The sequence below is a fragment of the Homalodisca vitripennis genome, chromosome 7 (genome assembly GCF_021130785.1).
Source record: "Homalodisca vitripennis isolate AUS2020 chromosome 7, UT_GWSS_2.1, whole genome shotgun sequence".
Classification (NCBI taxonomy): domain Eukaryota; kingdom Metazoa; phylum Arthropoda; class Insecta; order Hemiptera; family Cicadellidae; genus Homalodisca; species Homalodisca vitripennis.
Genome location: NC_060213.1, coordinates 28,120,813 through 28,140,008, shown reverse-complemented (window position 1 = coordinate 28,140,008; position 19,196 = coordinate 28,120,813). Strand labels below are relative to the sequence as shown.

Genomic DNA, 19,196 nt, shown 5'->3' with positions numbered 1-19,196 from the left:
ATGTTTGATTAATACGTTGAAAAGTAAAGAATTTTTAACGTTGTAATGGTTTTAAGAAATAACAATTTACCATCTATATAATATAATATTACCACATTTTTGTGATCTATTCTTGCAAAGTAAGAATAGAACATTTTCATGTGTATTTTAACCCTAATACAAACACATTTATGTATTGCATATTTTAAAATATAATTATTAATTTATTCTTCTACTTACTAAAGCAGGAGTGAAACATAATTGTGGTGGATAGTTGATGAAAACTATTTAAATATTTGTTTAATTATTTGTGTATAATTAATTTTTTTACCATTTTTAATTTTTTTATGGACACAAATTTGCTAATCATAACCTCATCAGGAATATTTTTATATTTGTGTCTGTTACGTGATTTTTATACCTTTAATTATTTAGAATAGTGAATTTCTCTTTATGTATTCATTGCATATTTTGTATCATATTCATACATATTAAAGTATCAGAGAACTTTAATTACCTATTCCTTCAAGACTCCTTCAATAATTTTATAATTATACAAAAATAAAAAATAATACATTTACAGACACATTTGATGACCTTGAACGCCTGTGATAAGGAAGAATGTCTCGCTTGCACAAGATACTGGTCGTTTATGGTAGCGATGATTTGTTGAATGTGTAGTATTGATAAAATTAGTTTTATAAGGTGAAGAACTCAGAGATACGGCTTCGCAGTTTTCTGTAAGAGTTACAATAGTGAAGATGGTAACAGCCCTGGTGTCACTTGGTGAGTCATCTCCGAGATCCTCTCTACAAGCTTATTGATTTATTTATTACTATTTATTAAACATTATTATATTTGTTTCAGTACAAGATAAATTTCTATTTATTAAAAAATATTTTAGTCTTTTAGTAGATTCTGTACACAAAACAGCCTTTTGCAGTTATCCTCATGGTAGAACTTACTGAATATTTTTGCGTAACTTTACTGAACATGGCTTGTAACGATAACTGTCCTAAAAAAAGCCCAAACAAGTTGAAAGTTGGTAAAAAAACTAATCTTGTAAATATCTTGGCTAAGTTCATTCGTTGGCTAGCTTGGTTCACCATTTTGTTTCAAAATGGCAGCCGTTCAAACTTAAACAAAATTCATAACTCACAGAAAAAATAGTTTTCTGGAATGCTTGTATTTACTTAACTTATTGTTATTAGCAGTTTTTTGTGTCTCGAACAGTTTTTTATATATATTGAGTATATTAAATCCCTTGAGAATAAATGAATAATATTTCAGCAGTCATAAAATCTGCCTATTTGTTCTGCTTAAACCAGAAGGACAATTATTTTAACATATATATTTTAAACTTCTAGATAGAAGATGCTGGATTTTTATTTGTAACCACTCTAACACCTTTACCACTATCGTAAGTTATTAAAGGAAGTAGTATATTTAATTTAACAATTTTAAAAGACCTGATATGCTTTTGCATTGGAATTACAATAATTATAATAATAGTCTTTTTACTATTGGCACACATCAACTAACTATTCTAGTGTTGAACTAAATTAATACGTTCACCAATTAAGAGTACCATTAGTCTGCTTGCTAGTTTTTTTGATAATTATTAAAAATGTTTGAAAGATCTTCAGAACTATATGCTGTCCCTTATCAATCCTTATCAGTATGAGTTTACAAGAGGTTGTTCAACTAGATGCCATAAACTTGGAGTCCATTTTAGAAGTTTGTGTTGAGTTACAAGGCCTGGTGCACTACCTATTCTGTCTTTTAAAAAGAGTTAAAAGGACCATTACATACACCTTTTAAAAAACTTCCAGTTTTTAAAAGCTGGGTTATACCCTGCTTTATTATTCAATATGTCAAATCGTTTTAAACAAAGTTTGATGGTTTTATTTGCTAAGGTATGGACTGCTTCAAGGCTCCTACATTGGACTTTTATTTTTCTTGTTCTTTATTACTTTCATAATTTCCCATTCTGGCTGCAACACTAACCTGTATCCTAGCAATATAAAGATCTTTCTACTTATTTCTAGTCATTTTTAAGAGCTCTTTTACTTAAATGAAAAGACGGTATGTGCTGCTCTTACTATTTTACCTGAAGGCTCTTATATAGTCAGTTAGATCTATTTGATCCTTTTCTCATATCTTTGAGCTCAACAGGTAATTCTAGGAATCAATTTCTGATGTAAGAGATGTCTGGATAATTCTCACTATTCCACTAGTTCTTCCACCTCTTTTAGATTTCAGTCATAGTTCAGCTGTCTTGTTCATGAGATTCAAAAGAGACCTGTATCCTGCTGTCTTTTTATCTGCTTTATCTTTTCATTTTTAACCATAACTTTACTGAGACTCCTATAGTCTGGTTATGGCTCCTCCAAAACAACATCATAGGTCTGTCACTCATTTCACAATGTTTCTCTTTGCCTTTTAAAGTATTCTATTCTAATACCACCATTGATTCATCAAGGTAGGTAGTCATCTAATACTTTTAAGCAGTTTTGACTGTTAGAAAATATACAGATATTAGCACCTCTATGGTTAAGACCTGCTGTGTTAACCTCTTAGCACAAGTCTTGATTGCCATTACTTCTGCTTAAAATATTATAGAATGATTTTCCGAGGGCATTACTACTTTGATGTGTGGTCCATGCACGATGTATTCTGAATTAGATTCCTTGTGAACCACTGTTTTAAAACGCTATGGAAACTTTGTAGCAAGGGGATCAAGGGGTCTGGACCCCCTCCCCAAATTTTCAATTACTTTTTTAATAAACTTTAAATTATTATTATTTAAATAATTCAGTATTACTGACATACTGCTGAAAGATCGTTCTCAACAAAGAAATGGGTCAATAACTTTTAATTGGGTCCTTTGTTCCGCCCACTACGGGAAAATATCAGTTGTCTGGACCCTTCCACTTTTCCAAATTTTTTCCTGGCTATGTTCTTGCTTTGTAGGAATCTTTTGCAAAGCAATTATCCCTTCACAATATGGAGACATTGTGAACACTACTCTTTTGTTGTGTAACGAGACACATTTGATACTATGCTCTTATCAGACAGCTCCTTTAATTTAAACAAACAGGCATGATTCCTTTATGCTTACTTACTTAATGGCATACACCCTGGTGTCGTGCTCATCTCCTGTCCTAGAGGTAAATATCCTAATATCTCGAAGGTCAATGTAGGATTATAGCTTATGCCTTCGCTACACAAGCTACCCTTTGCATCCATAAGCGTGCAAGGCATACTAACCCTTTAATTTAGTACTATGAAAACCTTCAATAGGGTCATATCTAAATCATATTGCTTCATCACAAAAGAGGTTAGTTTCTTTATTAGTTACTTTCAGATCAAATGTAAAATTAAACATAAGAAATGCCTTACTTACATCACTCACAGCTATACCTAAAAGCCACATCCAAAGATGGCACTGCTTTTCTTCTTCTGCTGCATTATTCTATCCATCTTCACACTTTAAAGAGGGAATTGACTGCTGCTAAATTCCCTCATAAAGGAATGTAAGATAAGAGATAAGTACTACATTTTTCTTCCGCTGATGGATAACCTTCACTGTATCTGAGTCTCCGTTATTAGTTCTGTTTCAGAAGAGCTGTTTTTAAAACACAATGGATGATCTTGGATGATCATGTATGTTTTGAACACAACATTAAGATCTCTTAGAAAAAAGCTCCTGATGGTTTCTTTTTATAATCCAAAGTTTTGAATTAGAGAGATTTTCCAAACTTGTTGGAATAAACCTTCTAGTGATAATCACTGGTGCAATTTTGGCCCAATAAAGATCATTTGTGATATTTTTTGTAATTTTGTAAAGACAAAGTGAGTTTTCATTTTGCCTTTTGTTCACCTCCTGGTGATCTGCCCTTATATTTTCTTAAGAGCTGTTCAACATTTCTCACCTTTTGCAGAGAAATACTACTGATCCTTTTACCATGGGTTCCTCTTGTTGTTTCCTTTGGAATAGTTTCTCTCAAGGTGAAGATTTGAGCTACGCTAGATGACAATTGACCACTAAAAGGTATCTCTGGAGTCTCCTTTACCTAACCCAAATCCTAAGTGACTTTTACACAAGAATTACTAAGATTACCAGACCCTTTTAAGACTGTTATGCACTATTTTACAGTTTTGCTTGCAACTTCCTTATTTTTTTATAAAAAATTACTATTGAAAAAAACTTGTAACAGTAAACATGGAATTGCTGTATAAAACGAATGTAAAAATCAAGTGATAAAAAAATGTACTTACCAAAAATAAATACATCATTCTTTTCTTCTTTAAGTAGAAATTCTTTACAAACAATTGAAATACAAAATGCTTCATTTCACTAAACACTGCAGATAAAACTGTATACAGTATCTATATTTCAAAGATACAGTTCATAATCATAGTAGATAAATCTTGTGGTTACACGCAAACCAAAAACTTTGATTAGGATCTGTGTTATATTTTCTCAATAGAATTAATACCATAACATATGAAATGTCTCAAAATCAGAATCTTTATTGCCGTTACAAATCAATAACATGCATGAAATCATCACAATTCTTAAATTTATGTTGCATTATGTAACAACCTATACAATACAGTGAATTGACATTAAATTTATAGCCTATAACTTGTTTTGTCTAATAGACTCTACAAATTCATGGACAGTGTATACAACTAGTTTTATCAAATTATCTTGAATGAATTTCTTAAATTCAACTGAATCTAAGCACTTAATGTGACCAGGCAGCATATTATACAATTTCATTCATATCTCTAAAGACTATTCTTTGTTGACTGGTAGTTAGCCTACTATTGTGTTTAGAACTGCATACAATAGGCAATAGACAATTATAGACAATATACTTTATACCAATCATTTTAAAAGGTTGTTTTTAACTTATAATAATACTGCAAGAACAAATAAAGAAGGCACAGTTAGCAATTTCAATTGTAAAAAAATAAGGTTTACAATGTTCTAATATTTACATTATACATCATTTGCATGGCCCTTTTTATAGTATGAATAACATTTTTTAGTTAGACACTGCCCCATACAATAATCGTATATGAGAAATAGCTTTGAACAGCCCAATATACTGCAATTAATACTTTAATATTTACAAGTAACCTTAATTTAAGCAACATAAAGATACCTTTAGCCAGCTTCTTGCATACAATAACATTTCTATATAAGTATTCCACTTTAGATTGTCTTCAATATAAACACCTAAAAACTTTCATGGTTTTGATTGTATTTTAATCTGTATCCAATCACCTGAGTTTTTTCACTGTTCAAATAAAGGAAGTTTGCTGCAGACTAACCACAATAGAGTTAGATTTCTGTAAATAGTCATTAACTAATTGAGAATTTTTACAGTTCAATAAAACTGCTAGGTCATCATTGAACAAGTATGAATTTATAACATTATTATTATTTAATGAAGGTGGTAGGTCGTTAACCCCAATATCATTATAAACAATATAGGATCCAATATGGAACCTTGTGGAACACCTGTATTTACTGGCTTGTAATGAGAGAAACTTCCATTAAAATAAATCATTTTATATCCATCATTTAGGAAAGAGTTCAATCTTTAAGACTAAATTATTAAACCCATAAAACTTAAGTTTATTTAATGACATTGCATACTTTAAAGTGCCAAAAGCCTTTGACATTTCAAAAAACTTGCCTATGACTTATTTTATCGTCTACACCTCTACTACAATTTCTTATAAATTTTACAGTAGCCTTTATTGATCCTTTCTTATGTCTAGAACCAAATTGTAACTTGTCTATTGATTATGACCTCATAGTCATACGCTTTTGCAATAACTGAAATTATTGTGACAGGTCTATAATTCTTGTAATCTGTTCTTGCTCCTGTTTTAAATAATGACATGATTTTAAATAGTGTAAGGCATCTTAGAAATTATTAATCATTATCAATACAAAGATTCATTAAATAAGCTAACACCTCAGCAATATAGGATGCATCAAGTTTTAAAACTTTAGAATTAAAACCATAAACAACCAGACTTGAACTATTACTTAGTGAATTTATACACCATACATTTGTTCAACACTTACATTAACAACAGAAAATTCAAGATTAGACATACTACAAGTTAGCTTATTTAAATGATGTTTCATACCATTAACTACGTTACATAATGTACGTACATAATTGTCATTAAGACACGTTACAGACAAGAACGAAATCAGGAAAAGATTTTGGGGGGAGAGGGGGTCCAGACAACTGATATTATTCCATAGTGGACAGAGAGTAAGTCTCCATTTTGTTCCTTAAAAAGTTCTCGACCAGTTTCTTTGTTGAGAACGATCTTTCAGCAGTACATGTCAGTAGTACTAAATTATTTAAAAAATAATCGTTTTATAAAAAACGTAATTGAAAATTGGGGGGAGGGTTTGGACCCCTTGAACCCCCTCGCTGGCTACGTCCCTTGTCACAGATCAAGTTGTGCAGAATTAAATGTATTTATGTAACTTGAAATGTAACTTTTTTTTAATGTAAACTTTCTCAGTAACCATGTGGAAACAAAAGAACTCCTCAACTTGATCAATAGCTTTGGACTTAATATCACTGTCTCAGAAATAACTAGACCAGGGCTTGGTGATAGTGAAACCTTGGGTAGCTGTATTGACAATCTACTGACTACTGTTCACCCAGACAGAGTACACTCATCAGTAATTCACACGGCTGCTTCCGATCATCTGGCCATCCTCTTCGAGGCGTTCTTGGAGTATAAAATGCCACAGACTGTCTCAGAAAAGTCAATAATTAGACCCATTTGTGCCATTGGTACCTCATTTTTGTTATCATATCTTAAGCTTATAAATTGGAATGATGTATACCGTTTGGAATCTGATATAAATTCTAAGTTCAAGCTCTTTCTAGATCTGTTTATGTGGGCACTAAACTGTTCTATGCCTCTTAAGACTAAAAAACTTAAAAGTAAGAATATTAATGTTTCCTGGTACCATGATAGCCTAGTTAAAATAAAATCTGAATTAGATAAGCTACATTATATAATTAATAACACCAACTCAGAGAGTAACATTGAATTCAAAACTAGGTACAAGAAACTTAAAACAGTGTATAAGAATGAAATCCGAAAGGCCAAACTTAATTATAATAATGGTGTAATTGACAAAGCTGTAAATAAGAGTAGAGCTGCTTGGGGTTTAATAAATCAAACAGCCAGACCTAATAGTAAATCAGTGAGTTCTTCTGTGACACTGGAACCCAATAGTTTTAATAATTATTTTGTTTGTTCAGTTGAAGATACATGTAATAATATCCCCACTAGTGATAATACATTTTCTTTTTATCTTAACAGGTATTCCAACTTGACCCTTCCATATGTTGATTTTAATTTTATTGAATTTAAAGTTGAAGATGTCTATGCAGCTATAATTAGTTTAATTAACAGTACATGCTTAGACTGTTTTGGTGTAAATGCTCCAATCTTGAAATTATGTGCTGCCTATATTTGTGAAGTATTAACTTACCTATTTAATGAATGTATTAAGTCTGGCATTTTTCCTGATGTATTGAAAGTTAATAAAGTTATTCCTGTACATAAGAAGGGGCCTAAAGATCAAATCTGTAACTATAGACCGATTTCGATAATTCCAGTTGTGTCAAAGGTTTTGGAACGCCTACTTCACAAGCAGGTAGTTTATTATCTGGAAACTAATGGGTTAATTAGTAACTGTCAGTTTGGGTTTCGGGCTAAACGGAGCACTACTGATGCAGTTCAGTCTTTTGTAAATGACTGTTTTGAGGGTTTGGAACTGAAAAATGCTGTTAATTTTAGATCTTATGACCTTTCCAAGGCCTTTGACACGGTCGACCATAGGATCCTAATAAGTAAGTTGAGCTACTATGGTTTCAGTCAACTTGCTGTAAATTTTTTCAAGTCATATCTCTCCAATAGGAGTCAATATGTTTACTTAAATGGTTCTATTTCTGAAACTCGCCCTGTTAATTATGGAGTTCCACAAGGCTCCATTTTAGGTCCAACTCTATTTATTGCATATATAAATGACTTGCCTTCTAATCTGGGCGAGAGCGGTGTAAGCACTTATTTATTTGCTGATGACCTGGGGCTTACAGTCAGCTCTAAATCAGACGTTGAATGTAAAAGTATCGTTGGTTCTAAGACTTTGATTATAAACGATTGGTGTGCAGCTAACAAGTTATGTGTTAATAACAAAAAAATCCAGGATTTACAAATAACACTAGCTCATAGGCCCAATGAAAATGATTTCAGTCTCAAGTTTCTTGGAGTACACATCCAGTCTAATCTTAAATGGCAAACTCACATTGATTATGCTGCTTCAAAGATTGCTCGGGGCATTTTCTTAATTAGATCTCTAAAGGGTGTTATTTCCTCAGACCTTCAGCTGCAGATATACTATGCTTATGTCCACAGTTGTCTAACCTATGGGATTGTTTTGTGGGGTTACTCACAAGCTGCAAGCAAGCTATTTATTCTACAAAAAAGAGCTGTAAGGCTGCTATGTAATGTAGGAAACCGCGAACACTGTAAACCTCTTTTTATAAAACTTAATATTTTAACACTGCCTTCTATTTATATATTATATGTGCTCCTGTATGTAAAAGATAATTTTAACTACCTCTCTAACCATAGTAATATCCATAGTTACTATACACGTAATAGAAATAACCTAGTATTAACAAAATGTAATTTTTCAAGCACCCAATCCAGTTTTAAGTATCAAGGAATTAAGCTGTACAATGCATTGCCTTTAGTTATAAAAGACTTAAGTAGAACTAATTTTAAGAACTGTGTAAAAAAATTGTTACTCAAATCTTGCCTGTACAGTGTCAATGATTTTTATACTGTATTAAGAGAAAATTTAGAATATACTATTTTAGCCTAATATTTGACGTTGTTATATGTATGTACATTACATCTTGACAATAAATGATTTGATTTGATTTGATTTGATAACTTGAAGACTCTTGGAGCAATTGGAAAAACTTATAAATATTACTAAATATAAAGAATACCTACATAACATTTCCAATATATTTATTTTTCGGGTGAGGCCTTTCGAAACTGAAGGTTTCCTCATCAGACGACTCTATAAATAAATATTTACATAATATTTATTACAATTAAAATACCATATGCTGTAAATATGTAAATACAAAGATTTTGGAAATATTTTAGCCAGTATGAAAAATTAGATATGGCTACGGTGCAATTTTTTAATAAATTGAGAAGAAAGGAGACTGAAAATTTTAATAGGGCCCTCTTCATTGTTTATGAGTTTTTCTTTATTTATAGTTATTATAGTATTAATAACTGTTGGATCAAAACGGTGATGCTAGAAATATTTAATTTTCTTAACACTAAAGATTGACTCTTCTTTATATTTTAAAGGAGATTTTAAAGGTTTGTAAATAACGTGTTTTAAAGTAGAAACAAAATATGAATCAGTTATGTTCAATGCTGTGCACAATTTATTACTAACTGAAATTTAAGAAAGCAGCTGAATAAACTCCACTGAGTTTTATTCAGACATTCACGTTCCCTCTATGTCCCTCACTAAGAAACTGTTTTGCTGTCTCTCTCCAGGTTTTCCGATTCTTCCTAAACCTAATAGGTACCATTTTGCAACAATTCATAATAGTGGTATCATCGAAACAGTCTTGCTTCTCTATCAGTAGGTACTTCACTTCTGTAAGTGTTATGGATAAAAATAACTGAAATCTTAAAAAAATTTTCACACAAACACATAATCTCAAAGATACAACAGCTATTGTCTCTTAACATCAGAATTCCACTGGGCTTAAACATTAAAAAATCAGCTATAAAATTGTTTAAATACTCAAAAAATTTACTTTTTGTCATGGTCCATTCATATTACTAAGGAATGGCTACATACTCTAATTTAAAGACTGATCTGGAATCCAAAAATCTTGGAATTTTGCAATGATTCATGTTAACTTATAGATAACTAAGGAACTGTTTGGTTTCAACTTGGAACTGTCTTTATCAAACAATTTTCACAATAGTTTATAAGAATTCACTTACAATTATCAATTCAGAACTGATCATTTACAATTAGGCGACCTGTACATACAAGTGGACTAAACGTTTTTTAAATCAATAATTTCTTAAAACTTGTTAAAGGCCTACTTCAACAATTTCTCTTAACATCTATTTGTAAAAGAAAGTTGTGTTTTTTTTTTTTATTTTGTCCTGGTCTTTAGCAAGATGAAATCCTTTTATACCTTCAGCTCAGTGACCTTAAAATTAGTAAAATCTTTAAAAATACTGAAAAAAATGCTATGTAATGTTTCCCACAGACATTCATGCTACCTATAATAAACTCCCATGGCCTCCAGACTTTGGCATTCTGCCCTACAGACCTATCAAGATAGAAACTACAGTAATCTTTAAAATTCTGAAAAAAATACTTAGTGATTTTCAATAGACATTTTCAACTATGAAATTATGATTCCATTTCATTAGCACTCTGAAAATCTACAATATTGATATTTCAGAAGTGGCAGATCCAAATATGGTGACAGTTTTGTTAAATTTTATTATCTTATAATGCTCAATTAGTAACAGATAACATTATGGCTCCAACTTACTTGACTTAATACTTGGAAATTCAGTCACTCAGAAGAGGTGGTGTCAAGAACGTGGCCAGGAAATTTTTGGGAGGTCCAGACAACTGATATTTTCTTGTAGTGCCCACAACATAGAGTAAGGCCTCATTTTATTCTTTACAGAGTTCATAAACAGTTTCTTTGTTGAGAACGATCTTTCAGCAGTACATGTCATTAATACTGAATTATTTAAATAGGTAATAATAATAATTGTTTACTAAAAGAGTATTGAAAATTTGGGGGGAAGTCCAGACCCCTTGGACTCCCTTGCTGGCTACGTCCTTGGGTCGTGTGAATATTTACTAATAAATGTTACTTATCCCTATGAAATGTTTGGGATGCTATTTACAAATGGGCTATATGGCAACTACTTTTTAGTAAAATGTTATGAATTTGTGTAACCAAAGTTTGTTTTGTTGTGTTGTGTGTTACTTTTGCCATATGTGTTTATTTTTGCTGTTTATTTTATTGTATTGTTTGTTTTTTTTATTAATACAAAAAAATAGTTAGAATCAAATAATACATACTTACATTTAGTATCAAAAATTTTTTTTAATCCATTTTAATTTTCTATGATGTCCTTTATTTTTAACTCTAACGTGTTTAACAATTATTATTTTTATCTTTGCTTCTATTGTTAGCCATGCTTGGTTTGGAGCATAGTTTGCTGTGCACAATCTCAGATAAAGTAACCAATTAAAACCCTGGTCTTTATTTACAAATTCATAGAGAATTGCTAACAGCGTCATTAAACTAATAATAAAAATTGGTATTTACAAAGTTTATATTGGTCTTCAGTTTTCATCATATCATACAAAATACTCTTCAATAGTGTACAAGGGATTATGTAGCAGCAACTTCTTTACTTTATTCAACCGAATTGATTACTTGCTTACTATGAATTGATAACTTTTATTATTCCTATAATAATTAATTATGACTTCCTAAATGGTCTGGACAGGGCCACATTGGTTGTTTTACTCCTGGTATGAGATTTAAAAAGATTTTACAGTCAATACATATACGATACAATAACTTACACAAAATTTAAAAATATACCTAACTATGCCACTCATAGATATAATACTAGGAGTGGTATAATTTTTGAAAATCATAAATTAGAGCTGTTTAAAAAGAAAACTGAATACGCCGGTACACGATTTATTCAATACATTCCTATTGACATAAAAAAAATTGAAGGAATCAATCCATTTAGAAATAAATTAAAAAATTATCTCATATCACGATCATTTTATTGTTTTGAAGAATTTTTTGAGGGCTTGGGCCATTAAAAAAAAATAAAAATTGAGTTGATTTTAGTTGTTTAAATTAACAATATTTATGTTAAGTTAACATAAGATTTTAGATAGGTTAACCTGTATCTGTGATGATATTAGTCTATCTGTATTTGTGACACTATTCTGACTGTATTTTGAATATTACAGCTTTGAATAAAGATCTATGACTATGACTATGACTAACCCATGGGTAGTTGTGCATTTCAAGGATTCACTCATTGGGGAGGAGTTTTCTCTTTGGGCTTGGTATTTGTAATATGAAGCCACACATATTTTGTCTTCTAAATAAATTATTATTGATTCCAGTTATTTGCCATATTTTTCCCCCTCAACTCTAATTCCATGAGGAGTTACAACTATTTTGAACAGAACAATGTTTGATTTATCAAGTACCATAGTTAAAATTCCAAAATCGCACAGATGCAAATAAAATTCAAGGACCTGTAATGTACTTTTTTGTAAGCTTAAGTAAGAGTGATACAAAATATCTACTGTACGATATAACTAAATTGGCAGGTGACTAATAGAGATTATATTGCTTACTATGAATTGACAACTTTTATTATTCCTATAATTAATTATGACTTCCTAAATGGTCTGGACAGGGCCACATTGACTGTTTTTACTCTTGGTATGAGATTTAAAAAGAAAAACCCTTTCCTGTCACAGAAGGTACCAGAAAAAGATTTGGGGAGGGGATCCAGACAACTGATATTTTCCCGCAGTGGATAAAGAGTAAGGCCCTATTTTGTTCCTTAAAAAGTTTTTGACCTGTTTCTATGTTGAGAACGATCATTCAGCAGTACATGTCAGTAATACTGAATTATTTATAATAAAAAACGTTTTACTAAAAAAGTTATTGAACAAATGGGGGGGACGTTTCGGACCCCTTGGACGCCCTCACTGGCTACGTCCTTGTTTCCTGTCACAGAAGAAAGATCACATAATTGTTTTGCTAAAAACACAATTTTGAAATCATTTTCTGAGGGATAAAGTGTTTCTCTCTATGTCAACAAAGGTTTGAATTTGAGTGATGTGGAAAATCCAACTTTTATATCACCAGTCATTTTTTTTTTTTGTTCTCTTAGGACAAGAAGCTTATAAATTGCACTTAGTCCTGTAAGAACCTTTGTGCTGCTTCCGGAGTGATAGGATATTCAGGATGGGTAAGGTTAGGGAGTTGGGGCCGCCTCCTATCGAGATCCATGAGGAAGAATTAGGGCACTACATCTCAAAGTCATGTCTCCCCCGGAAGAAGGGGAGGCCAGCTCTGAACCAGCCTCTCCAGTCAAAGTAGATAGGGGGAGGCACACCCTTGTTGAGGTTAACAAGAACCTCTGAGGTTAGGGAACAAACCCCACCAACTCCAACAGTCATCTTCCATAGTAAACTAGACCTATCGAATTGCCCATGAACCCCAGAATCTCAACATTTGTGGTTAGTGATGTGCTGCTACTGGACATCCATAAGGTTTCCCAGATTGAAGTGGCACATCGGTTTTTTTGCTGTGCCCCAGTGGGTTCAACTGGAAGGTATAAACCAGCCAGAAGTGATCCCTGCTGGGTAATAACCAGTTTATAGTTTGGTTTTAAAATTTCTCTTATTCACTCGGCCAAAATTCAAGTCAGAGAGTTTTGGAAATCAGAAGGAACACTGTTTATCATATAACTCAAATTTTCAGTTACTATATAGTGCAAAACTGTTAGTGAAACACTGATTATTTCTAAAAATTAATTTTTGATAATGAGAAGGTCATCTAAGTTTACTTGATTTCTCATTATGTAGTAAGTAAATTTGTTTTATTTAGCTTTGAATCAAAATCTGTATTAATGTTTGATCCAATTATGGATCAAAACATGTATATGCTGCTTATACATATACAGGGTGTCAATTAAGTCTGGAACCTCTTTTTTTAATTTTTAAAACCACAATATAAAAAAATACCAAAGTTCAACACATGCTTACTGGTGATAGTAACACATACATCTGCCCAATTACCGACCGGATAATCCCTTTGGGGATGGTCCCACAAGGAGTCAGACAAAATTCTTAAATAGCAGCATAGGTCAAGTTTGGTATCAAATTAAAGTTCTTACTTAGCAGAGTACAATGCCGCAAAACCGGGACTTCAAAAAGGTGTAGTTCATTCAGTAGTTATAGCTATTTGAATTTTAAAACAATTGAACAATGTAAATTATTAAGTATTACAAGTAAACACCAATTTTTAAAGTACCTGTGATCAAAGTAAGTGTTCAAAATGTTCCCCTCCCATCATCTGGCAATGTCCTAGGCGGTTGTAAAAGCCATCCACTGCCCTTTGAAGGTAGTCACGAGGAATATTTTGAGCTTCTTGGACTATGAGATTTCTTAGGTGCGCCAAATCTCGAGGCTTAGTACGATAAACTTTATCTTTTGAGGTATCCCCAAAGAAAAAAATCCAGCGGAGATAAATCAGGGGAACGAGCAGGCCACTCTACTGCAACATGTCTTCCAATCCATCTGTGAAGGAATATTGTATCCAAGTATTCTCTAACAAAAGAGAGCAAAGTGTGGTGGCGCGCCAAGTGTGGGAATCTTGTTAGAAATAAAATCTTTGAAATTGTCGACCAAGAGCAGCTTGTAGTGCAGGAAGTATCTCATTTTGGAGCATTGCTAGATACGAGTCACCATTTAAATTACCATTGATAAATAATGGGCCCATAATTTGATTTCCTGTAATACCTTCCCAAACGTTAAGTTTCTGTGGATGCTGTGTATGACTCTATCTGCCACTTTCACATTCTAACAGTAGTTGGTTGTGTTATTGGTAATAATTATTGATTCCTGGCTTCGATTACTACATTGTCAGATGATGGGAGGGGAACATTTTGAACACTTACTTTGATCACAGGTACTTAAAAATTGGTGTTTACTTGTAATACTTAATAATGTACATTGTTCAATTGTTTTAAAATTCAAATAGCTATAACTACTGAATGAATCCACCTTTTGAAGTCCGGTTTGCAGCATTGTACTCTGCTAAGTAAGACCTTTAATTTGATACCAAACTTGACCTATACTGCTATTTAAGAATTTTGTCTGACTCCTTGTGGTCCGTCCCCCAAAGGGATTATCCGGTCGGTAATTGGGCAGATGTGTGCGTTACTATCACCAGTAAGCACGTGTGAACTTTGGTATTTCTTTCTATTGTGGTTCAAAAATTAAAAAAGAGGTTCCAGACTTAATTGACACCCTGTATATGTATAAGGATTTTTAACTCTCTAAAATACTATTTCCACAAGTTTTTTGGCTCAAATTAAAAAATGGTTATTATTATTTAATGACTAAATAAACATTTGTAGGGGGGGTTTGTTTTGTTTTGGGGAGGGGTTTTTTTTTTAGAAGGATTGTATCTTTTAGAAAAATGTGTGCAATTATAGTGTAATTTACTCATATCTGCAATATGTTTCTGTATTCTTTAATCTTTAATCTATATTAATAAAGTACAGTAGATCTATACAAAATGATTGTTAAGATAATCTATTTCTATTATCGTTGGATGTATTCAATTCAGCATCATTATGGAGATTTAATTAATGGTCTTTTTCATGACCACTTTTCAAAAACTTATTTTTATTACTTTTCAAACTCTTTCCAAAATTAAATCGAGATACAATTTTGGGTCCTTTATAATTTTAGGATCCTACAAATTTGGTTCCAGGGTTGCTCCTGCTTTGTCAAAGCAGTCTGTCAGTACCTACTCCGTCCTTCTCATTCGGTGGTCCAGTTCCTGGCATCTCTGGACCCATCAATCTTCACCTCTCAGGTCCAGCCGCAGAACCTGATCCAGAAGCTGAGCCAAAAGCAGAATCTTATCCAGAAGCTCTGCCTCTGCCTTCAGCTCACCCTGCTGCTGAAGCTAACCCAGAACCTATTGCACTAGCCCTTGCTGAAGCGGAAGCGGTTCCTGATGCTGAACCAGAGTCTTCCCGCATCAGTCGGTCACATAGCCTCGGAGTTCGTGGGCCTCATGCATCACCTGTAGCCCTTCCCGAGCCATTAGCGCTTCCAGCTGCAGAGGCTCTTCCAAGTCTTTCTGCTCACCATGGACCAATGCCTGCTGCCTTCCCTCTCCCAGTCCCCCATCCTGAAGCACATCCAAATCCATCAGCATATCTAAATCCTTCAGCTCATCCTGGCCCAATACCGTCAGCTCATGCTCTTCCTTCAGCTTTCGCTGAACCTCACTCAGGTCCAAGTCCATCAGCTTATGCACTTCCAGCTGCTTATCCTGAAGCCCATCCAAGTCCTTTAGCACATCCTGGTCCTATACCATCAGCTCTTGCTCTACCTTCTGCATATCCAGAAGCATATCCTCTTCCTCTACCATCAGCTCATGCCCTAGCTTCTGCACATCCAGAAGCACATCCAAATCCTTCAGCACATGCTGTACCTCTAGCATCAGCTCATCCTCTCCCTGTAGCTTTCCCAGAAGCACATCCAAATCTGAATCCAGTTGCTCATCCCGGACCCATACCCATAGCAATCCCTCATCCTATTTCTTATCCTGAGGCTCATCCAGGACCTCTTTCATCTGCCTTCCCTCTGCCTATAGCTTACCCAGAAGCTCATGCTGGAGCACTGCCTGTTCCACACCCTCTCCCGGTTGCTCATCCAGATCCCAATCCTGCTCCAGCTGAAAATACAATCTACCATTTCTGATCATGGTCTCACCATAATTGACTTTGTATAGGAAACAAATTGTAACATATCATGGATATCTATATTGCTTATACTGTTTTGTATGAATGTAATAATTATTTTATTACAAGAACACAGCTCATATTTATTTTAATCCTTTGACGAGTAGGCATGACAAGTGCTGAGCATCATGACAGCCAAACCTGACTGTGTATTTGGCCAGACCATTGGAAAGAAAAAGCACATCCAATTCTTGCATATAGAATAGATCTACACATTACGACTAGATGCTACCACAATACAGATCTAAGATTTGTACAGCAACACCATTTGGATAGCTGAAAAGTCCAAAGAAACTTCATTAGGTGTCGCATATGTTAGTAAAATCATTGGTTCACAGTACCAGTCTACGAAAATTCCATGCTTTCTTTGGGGCACTCATCAACCAGTTAAAAATTTCCAGTATTGCTATTCTTGAATGATAGTACCTACTCAAGAATAACCTTGAGTTTAAAAGAAATGGAACAAGTAAATGAAACCCTTAGGTCTCTGAGACTAATGATATGGGTCCGTAATCCAGCTACTTGGAAGATGAATGTTTGAAGCTAAGATTGAATTTGTATTAGGTTTTGGGACTCAATTATTGTCGGCTCCGATCCCTTTAGTGATTATCTTGTGAAGATAACCAGGTCACTATTAGATTTATGTATGGTTGGAATTTGTTTGTTGGAAGCTGCCACTCAGCATCACACCAATCTGGTCAAGACCAGAACACTCCAAGAAACATTGTGTCACTTCCTAGTTTCCCATTGGTTATTGGGTATTCAAATAACACTTGCTACGTGACAGTTAATTTTAGCAAACAAGTTTCCACCAAATTCTATAACAGTCATCCTTCATTATTATTGGTCTGAAAGTACATTTTTTTTTAAATGTCAGTATCTCTTTGAAAATTTTTAATTAAACGCAATTCTGACACTGGGTGACATACATACTGTTTTAGTACACCTAACGAAATTAAGAAGCGGGAAATAATTCACACATATTCTCCATGCTGAAGCTTCATCACATGGAAATTCCTTTTTATTACTGGGCGTAGTTACTATAATGCATCTTGGAATGGACACACTTCTGTAATCCAGAATCTATCAATCATCTCTTGAGGAAATCAGAGAACCTAGTCAATTGAACATTGTCAATCTTAATGAAAAGTCAACTCGTTGAATCACGTGTTGGAAGTACACACATTTAAAACTATTCAAACGAGCAGATTCTTTGCAAACGAGAGAGTTTGCTTTGGTGAAAAAGGTAAACTCTGGAAAAAAACTCACAGTTTGAAACTATTCCTTAGGATCCCACCCCATCAGAGGAAGGGAAATTTGAAGGGATCTTCAGTAGGGTGGAAATTTACCAAATACTTCGTAACTTCTAACTTCGTAACTAATGAAACTGAAATTTTGGACATCACTTATTGCGTTTTGGATAACAAACAACATGGCTCAAGTAATAAAATAATATCAGTTTAAAGATGTTAAAGAATAATGTACACATAAAAAATGAATTTTGACAAACCAAATAATTAGTAGATTGTTACAGATTAAAAAGTTGTATCATGTTTTTTTAATGAATGAGGATAATAACTAAAAAATTAATTTAATATTGATATAACAATAAAAAATAATTCAGGGGTTTACGATTATGACTTCAATATTTGAAGTACAAAAATGTAAAAGCATGTTTGAATTATACCCCTGTTCTGACACCTAATTTCAGAGGTGTGTAGTAAAAGATAAAATCGGGGTCCATGGCCCTCCTGAAATTTTTAAAGACGAATAAAATTTCACCCAATAGCTTCTAATTGTAAATTAGCAAACACAGTCATCATTTTGTTCACTACATGGCATTCTTGTTGAGTAAGTTAGACAAAAATCCAGTTCAAATATTTTTGTTCAAAACCTATTTTGCTAAAATTCTGGATGTGAGAGGTTAACATTAAAATATTTGGGGTGGTTTAAGCATGTGGTTCTAATGTTTAGTTAAATGTTTCAAAATGAGCTGCATTATTGCTTAAAGATAAACATGAACCTTGCTTACTTATCCTTTGGACCTCATTTAAAAATCCCTTTCCTTATAAACAATAGTATGGCTTATTTTACATCTAACATTACAAACCTCTAAATATCACCGTTTCTCAATATGTCAACAAAATATTCCTTTCTTTCATGAAAATTTTTCCATCATTTGCATGTTTGTATCATCTGATTTAATCCATAGAATCCATTAAAGTAACCCCCTCCCTCCCTACTGTCATTCTTGCATCACTTAAACATTTCCAGTATAGTGTAAGATATGGTCACTGTAGCGGAATAAAATTGCTGCAACTAGGTTGAAATATCTTGAATAATAAAATGGTTTTAGAAGAAAGAAGCTGTAATTTTCTTTCTGCTCACTCTATGCACACAACATTAACAAGTTTATATTGGTCGTAGTCATATACGATTTGATACAAGCAATATGAGTTTTCAAACCTTTAGCTTACACC

At 33.1% G+C, this 19,196-nt stretch overlaps 1 protein-coding gene across 1 annotated transcript; it reads left to right on the top strand.

Annotated features, from left to right (window-relative positions):
* Positions 1 to 608: 608 nt before the first annotated feature.
* On the top strand, positions 609 to 16,787 carry LOC124365768 (tyrosine-protein phosphatase non-receptor type 23-like). Its single transcript, XM_046821772.1, has 2 exons — positions 609 to 765; positions 15,675 to 16,787. The coding sequence occupies exons 1-2, from the start codon at positions 741 to 743 to the stop codon at positions 16,673 to 16,675; spliced, it is 1,026 nt and encodes a 341-aa protein (XP_046677728.1). The 5' UTR covers positions 609 to 740; the 3' UTR covers positions 16,676 to 16,787.
* Positions 16,788 to 19,196: the final 2,409 nt, after the last annotated feature.

Bases quoted from the DNA above. Each gene is read 5' to 3' on its own strand.
- LOC124365768 (XM_046821772.1), top strand. From the start codon at position 741: ATGGTAACAGCCCTGGTGTCACTTG. The intron at 766-15,674 runs GTGAGTCATCTC...ATTTGGTTCCAG, and splicing joins AACAGCCCTGGTGTCACTTG to GGTTGCTCCTGCTTTGTCAA.